General features: G+C 41.5%; 1 protein-coding gene across 3 annotated transcripts in view; it reads left to right on the top strand.

Annotated features, from left to right (window-relative positions):
• The window catches only part of zgc:63587 (uncharacterized protein LOC393431 homolog), a 51014-nt gene extending 45348 nt beyond the window's left edge, over positions 1–5666 (top strand). For 2 of the 3 annotated variants that reach the window (XM_063195631.1, XM_063195629.1), the window contains exons 12-13: positions 1645–1741; positions 4426–5666. In XM_063195631.1, the coding sequence (XP_063051701.1) occupies positions 1645–1713 (69 nt within the window). In that variant the 3' untranslated portion in view covers positions 1714–1741; positions 4426–5666. Of the gene's footprint in view, positions 1–1644; positions 1752–4425 lie in introns of all 3 variants that reach the window. The other variant, XM_063195630.1, reaches the window with a different exon arrangement.
• The last annotated feature ends 1979 nt before the right edge of the window (positions 5667–7645 follow it).

Genomic DNA, 7645 nt, shown 5'->3' with positions numbered 1-7645 from the left:
CTTGTGTTAGTTAAGAAGGAGTTTTGTAGTAATCGCATCATTATAGAGTTCAAAACATTCCAAAGTCTCCAAATCCATAATACCACTGCTACTGTATTATCGTTTGTAAATAAAGTGAGTCTCCACACCCGCTTACACACATCTTAATTAATCCCCATTTTGTATTAAGTGTTAAACCCGCTTGGCCTCGGAATACCAGTGCAGATTAACACCGTTTTCGAGTCCTTTATTGAACAGTGGTGAGGGCGTGATTTGTCGGAAAAAAACAAGGGAATGTTTAATGCAAGTCTACCAATGTTTAAAATCTTAATCTTTGATTAACGTGGTTGCTGCCCTCTGCAATTAAAGCAACTTGGCAGAGTTTAGGATATCGACCCTTTAGAAATAACCTACAGACCGCACACTGACTTTTTATTATAGTAATACTTTTGGCCAGTGTGTGAAATTGTTTCATATTGTTATTTATTTCTATAGGATGAAGTCCTACCCTTATTCCAGTGTTTGTAATGTTATAATAAATGTCTTATGAATGTCTATGGAGGGGTGCTTTGCTCAAGTAATGTAAGGTAAAGTTTATCTATAGAGCGCATTTCATACACAGGCAGCCCAATGTGCTTTACATAAAATAAAAACCTCAGATATATGAAAGAATAAAAACAATGTAACAACTCGCATAAATAAAACGACAGAAAAAAAGTAATAATAATTAGAGTTAGTCGCAAAATTAGTTAGTAGAAAAAGTTAGTCGCAGAATCAAATCAAATGTCAAAGAAAGGTCATGGTAATAAATAATGTACAATAGTTACAAAAAGGCATCGGAGAAGAGCTTAATCTTAATTTAAAATGGTCTGTGGTGGGGGCATTTGTTATGTTTAGTGGGAGTTGATTCCAGAGATTGGTCGCATCCTGAAAGCTGCTTCCCTACACTTTGTTTGAGTAGCAGGTACGATGAGTTAGTTTTACTCCTGTGACCTACGTGATCTGAGAGAAAAATCGCGCTGACTCATATCTTGCAGGTACCTAGGTCCCATCCCATGCAGTGCTTTAAAAACAAGACGTATGACACCTTAAAAACAAATTCTGTATGTTAGTGGGAGTCAGTGCAAGGTTTTTAAAACTGGAGGAATCTGTCCTTTGTTGCCTGTCAAGACTCGTGCAGCAGCATTTTGAATTAACTGAAGCTGCCTGATGGTCTTCTTAGGCAGGCCTATGAAGAGGCTGTTGCAGTAATCAATTCTGCTGGTGATAAAAGCATGTACTAGTTTCTCCAGATCTTGTTTTGGCAGGAGACCCTTAAATCTATCAATATTTTTGAAGTTATAAAAGCTGATTTACAGATTGCCTTCATATGATGGTCAAAGTTCAAGTCACTGTCAATGAGCACACCAAGGTTTCTGGCCGTATCTTCTGGTGTAAGCCCCTCGTCTTTAAGGGCAGTAGCAATCTTTAACCTTTCATCCTTTTAACCAAAAATGATGGCTTCATTTTTTGCTTTGTGAGTGATGTGGACTCTCTGACCTTGTCCTGGGTTGTATCATGTTTTTTTCTTGACTTTTATTTGATGTTAATCTTGATTTTATAATTGATTATGTAATTAAACTGTTGGAAAATTGAAATCTCTCTCTCCCTCTCTCTTTTCCGTAGTTGAGGCGAATGCAGCAGATGATTGCTCAGATGCAGGCCCAGATGAAGATGAAGCCGGGAGACGACTGAGACCAGAGGAGAAGAGGAGGGAGGGGAGGTGAGTGGAGGTGTGCGTTAGAGAGAGGAGGAGGAGTGTGTGCATCCATACAAGCATGTGTGTATCCCAGCGTCTATCCCCAGCGTATTTCCACCCACCTACCCCCCCCTCCTCACACAGATACACACTGGAGAGTCAACACACTATGGGTGCATTCCAATATGAAACACTTCCGTCCTCCACTTGTGCTTGTGGCCTCGCCCCACCTCCTGACCCTGCCTTCGTGGAGAAAACAATTAAGTTTCCAGGCTGTTAGAATAGCCACAACAACTTTTGGGAGACTGTTTTTCATTCAACATCCGGATTGCAAATGAGAAAGTGACATTAGAATTGTGCAAGATATTGTCGTCAGTGACATCATCATGAGATCACAAGCATGCAAGTCAGCAAGGGAGGACGGAAGTCTGCATATTGCAAACCACCCTATGACCCTCTCGTGGGCCCGTGTGTCCATAGAGCAGCCTTGGTCATAGTATGGTCAAAGAGAGTAGATTAGAGAAAGAGGATTCAAACTCTGCCCACCCATTGAAAAAGGAGTGTGCTCAATTTTGGTCTCCTAAGAGGGCGTTGTCCCCTCCTTCATCTTCTCTTTCTGTTGCGTTTGGTGACTGCTCGAGTAAGATGTGCGCTACCGCCAGTCATAATGAATACTTAGAATTTGATGGTGGTGGTAAGTATAGTGGGCAGCATAAATTCTGGAAATAAGCCATAAAAAAATATTACACAAGGCACCTTTAAGCCATCTTCTGTTAATGCTGTTCACTGGTAACATGCAGGGCTGTGATGCTGCATCAATGCATACACTACGTTTAAGCGATTCTCAGTTGGCAGTGGTGACCCTCGCGGTTCTTTGAGGTCAGAGCATAGAGTATGCATTGGAATGGAGGGAAGAGAATGTTGGAATGAAAGGAGAACAGGGTGATGGATGGATGGATGGAGGAATGGAAAAGAACATGCTGGAATGTTGCAATGGTAGGAAAAGAAGGGAGAGATATAGCAGAGGAATAAATGTGTATACGTGGAGAGAGAGTCATTGTTTTCTTTGTGCTTATAAAGCCAGAACAGTGCGCTAGCACCGCCACCAGAGTCATGGGGTATAATTACACACACACACACACACACACACATGCATGCATACACAGACGCACGCATACACAGACGCACACACGTACGCACATATACACATATGCACACAAAGGGAGAGACCAATGTAGCACCAATTCAAGTGTGCAATACTTGTGCACGCCACTGCATCTCTATCCCCCCCTTCCACACACACACAGGGAGAGAGAGCAACATATACTGTAAGTGCAAGTGCACCGTTATTCAAGTGTGTTCTACTACTTGGTGCACTCCACTGCAACTCTTGGCTTGGCTGCACGGAGGATAAGTGTGGGTGGCTGTGGCAAGAATAGCTCAGCCTGCAAAGCCTGCAGGCAGTTCAGACTTCAGATAACCAGATGGATAAATGCAGAATGGAGTGAGTACGGAGATGAGGAGATGTACAAAGGGGGTGTTAATACTGAGGAGACCTCAGAGAATATTTGCAATGAGATTTTTCTTTTTTTCACACATTATGCACATTTGTAAACACCCAGTATGTGCAGAATTTGTACATTTCTCTCTACTTTTCTGTTGGCTGTTTACAACCGTGTACCTTTTTACGTGAATATTTACCAACACCATCAATTTCATATGCATTACATTTGCAGTGAAGCCTGCTCTACACATTCCTGCTCCATCTTGAGTAGCATCACTGAGTGAGAGACGGCCATGGTGTGGAATTATTTGCTACTAACACTAGAATAACAGCCTTGCTTTATTAACACTTTTCAAGTAATTAACTAATTATTAACAAAAAATATACAGTATACAACTATTTGTAAATGAGTACATACCACGTTGACACAGCGGACAGTACCGCAGCAACAGTCCTGGAAGTTTGTCTTCTGAAGAGGAAAAGAGGTGGAACCACCAGATATATGTAGAAGTGTCAGGCAGACAAACACATGTCAAACTCATCCTGTAGGAGCCGATTCCGTAGGTTGGTTCTTAGTCATTTACAAACATTTGTAAATGATTTGTTTATACTGTAATTGTGTCATCAATAATTGCTATTTAAGTGTTCCAAAGGCTTTTTAAAGGGACACTGTGTGAGATTTTTAGTTGTGTATTTCCAGAATTCATGCTGCCCATTCACTAATGTTGCCTTTTTCATGAATACTTACCACCACCATCAAATTTTAAGTATTCATTATGACTGGAAAAGATGCACTTTCCATACATGAAAAGGGGGATCTTCCCCATGGTTCGCCATTTTGAATTTCCAAAAAAAAGCCATTTTTAGCTGCAAAAATGACTCTACTTGGACCATACTAGAAAATATTTGCTCATTACTTACTTTCAATGAACAGCATAGTTGCCGTACCTTTTTTGACCATTTCCTGCACAGTGTACCTTTTAAGGGACTGTTCTTCTAAAGGGTTACCAATTCTTTTCTCTTCTCCATGATGACATGATGAACAATTATGAGTATTGCGTTAATGCTCATGCAGGTGTGAAAAAGGAAAGGGAAATATTATACATTAAACCTTTTAGTTGTTTATTAACAAAAAAATCTGCAGAATAGCTTGATGGAGTCTATCTCATTGTGCTTCTGTGTTCCGATTGTCTCACCCCTATAGGCTGACGCATCCTACCAGGACTCGCCTCTGTTTGATTGACAAGCAGCATGTCATATCAGGACTCTCAATGCCTTTATGGATCATTTGACTGACCGTGGAAGCAGAGGAGAATGCCGTGGGAAACCTTGGCTATCAGATAGGCTATCTCAACCCCATTTACAGCACAAACAGATCATTGTCAACTCAGAGAAATATAGCACTAAATGCATTTACACAGCACAACATACGTGTACACGGTAACAATTTTATTTTACGGTTTACTTGTTTCTTGCCAGTAATACAGGCCCAACTGTCTGTATAAGTGACTTATAAGACGTGTTAAGCAACATCAATCATTTTTTAGGCAAAATGTCTGCAAATATCTTGTTCACAGCCAATAATAACGCCTTTATTTGTATGTAATTGTAACAAGGAGTTTGTAGGCCTTCACACTTTATATGTCACTACATACAGTACAGACAGTAGATGAGCATGTATGAATGGCTTACGTACATGTGAAACCTATTCTAAAGTGTTAGTGTGTACACGACACCACTCTCTACAATTAGATGACCTCATCATGCTAGTGTTGACCTAAATTATATGTTAAAATGTTATTTGTGTAATGTAAGCATTTGTACTTTGTACACACATGCGCACACTCACTCTCACACAGACACAGACACAGACACATACACAGACACATACACAGACACACACACAGACACACACACAGACACACACACAGACACACACACAGACACACACACAGACACACACACAGACACACACACACACACACACACACACACACACACACACACACACACACACACACACACACACACTTATACAGGGTCGGTTACTATTGTGTCTGTATTTTGATATTATTTTTTACAAACCAGCACAAAAGTGGTACTCTTATTAGAACTGTTTTTGTATGTAACTGTTAGGTTTTGTCTGTAATACTGTAACAGACTAATATTGATTATGAAACATTACTGTCGACAAATATCACAGGATGTGCCTTTTAACAGTTGTGATGATGTACGTGTGTAATAATGACGTGTACTGTCTAGAATAGATTGATCTGAATACGGTACGAGTAAGCAGAACTCAGCAGGATGTAAGGGACATTTATGAAGCATTAAACATGTGGACGTTTACACACTGTGCTAATGTTATGTATGTAAAACCAGGCGATTCTTACAGTGGTTCTGTTTGTTGTGCTTTTTGTGCTCTTAAATATATGACTGAGAAACTATGTGCCTGTTTCTTTCTGTGTGTCTGTGTCTTTGTCTGTTTGTCTCTGTGAGGAAGACGCTGTCACCTTCCAACCGGCCACATGTTGCATCAATCGTTTTGTATTTAAATGCAAGAATATTCTAAAGTTAAAACTGACAACAAAACTCTAGCCAGCAGAAAGGGTGAAATACTGGTGACTCAGGAAAACCATGAGCCACTGGCCAATGAGAAAAAAAGTTTACGTCAAGTGTGTGTGTGTGCGTGCGTGCGTGTGCGAGAAAGAGAGTGACAGACAGACTGCTGTATAAGTCCAGAGGTGGTCAAAATCGGAAAATCGTCGCCTCTTATCCTACAATGTAGAACAGTAGTTTGTGAATTGTTGTTCACTGCTCTGACACTGCTAGGTCGACACTGCCACCTTGTGGCATCCAAATGCCTTCAATAAGTATTATCTCATGCACACTACTGTTAAAGCGTCTGTGTGCACGTCATTGTCATCTAAATTGAACTTTTCTCATGGAGAGAATATCACTTTATGATGCAGTGGGTGCTCATCTTGTGCATTCTTGACACAGAAGGTTTCTGTAAGCACTTGGATGTTACTTTGCGCATAGAGAGTACAGTTTATAGTTCGGACATAGAGAGTGGCCGTTTTTAGCCTCACCATCTGGCGTGTTGCACAGGAGTTCAGCTTTTACCCGCATGGAAAGCCAATCATACAACACATTCTATTTTTGCACCATTTCAAAGATGATCTTCAAGTATAGAGGCCTAGAGATTCTGTGTGTACTTGTTGATTTCTGGAGATATTCCCAGCAGCTGAGGGCAGCCGTGGCCTAATGGTTAAGGAGATGGGCTTTAAATCAGCGGGTTGCAGGTACATATCCCACTCTTCCACTTCCTCCCACAGTCCATGGCTGAGGTACCCTTGAGCAAGGCACCTAACCCAATACTGCTCCAGGGACTGTAACCAATACCCTGTAAATAATGAAGTCGGTTTGGATAAAAGCGTCAGCTAAGTGTAATGTAATTTAATGTGATTGTTAATTCAGTGACCAATAAAAGGCAATAGTGTAACCTCTCCTTTTGAAGCCCACTCACTGAGCACTTCTCGTCTCTATGTTGTCTTTGTGACGGCACACAGTGTACATGTATGGCAAGGGGACTATTCAATTACATTGCATTACATTACACTCCGCTGATGCTTTTATCCAGTGTCATAGAGCAGTGTGGGGATAGGTGTCTTGTTCAAGGGCACTCAGAAGGGAGTGGTAAGGGTGGTGATTGAACCTACAACCCTATGATATGCAGTCTAACTCCTAATCCTTTCACCATGGCTTTATGTTCAGCAGCAGGGACTGTGCACCAAGTTAACCCACAAATCTTCCAGCATTGCCAAGGCAACAAAAAAGTCCTCTATCATCTGAGGCTCTTACCATTTCTAATACGAAGAAACTTTTCCATAATGTACTGTAGTGTAGACTAACTGCTCAACACGTGGAAAGTGGGGATGTAATCCCTTTGCATAGGGCCTCTGTTATAACCTCATTGTCACCAAAATGGTAATGACCACGTCTTAATCTGTTACTTAAGGCTCTTGGTCATGTCGTGGCAGTTGCTATGATGTTTTCAGCAAAGAGCGAACAGCCCCAAGTGTGCACAATGAGGCTACAGAACCATTTCAGCACCTTTATTTTGCATGGCCAACTGTATGGTATGTGGTATATGGTAAATGGACTACATTTATATACGGTAGTCTCTTTCCACTCCCTCTAGCACTCAAAGCACTTTACATTGTATGCCTCACATTCACCCATTCACACTCACATTCACACACCGGTGGCAGTGGCTGCCATGCAGGGTACCACCCTACCACCAGGAGTGACTTAAGTATCTTGCGGAAGGACACATCGACGTGGTCAGGCAGAGCGAGGCTTCAACCTGCAACTGTCTGACTGGTTCCCGAACGGCTCCGCTACCACCAGAGACACCACTG

The sequence above is a fragment of the Engraulis encrasicolus genome, chromosome 3 (assembly GCF_034702125.1).
Source record: "Engraulis encrasicolus isolate BLACKSEA-1 chromosome 3, IST_EnEncr_1.0, whole genome shotgun sequence".
Lineage (NCBI taxonomy): Eukaryota > Metazoa > Chordata > Actinopteri > Clupeiformes > Engraulidae > Engraulis > Engraulis encrasicolus.
The sequence above is the reverse complement of the archived record's forward strand: the minus strand, read 5'-3'. Positions and strand labels throughout refer to the sequence as shown.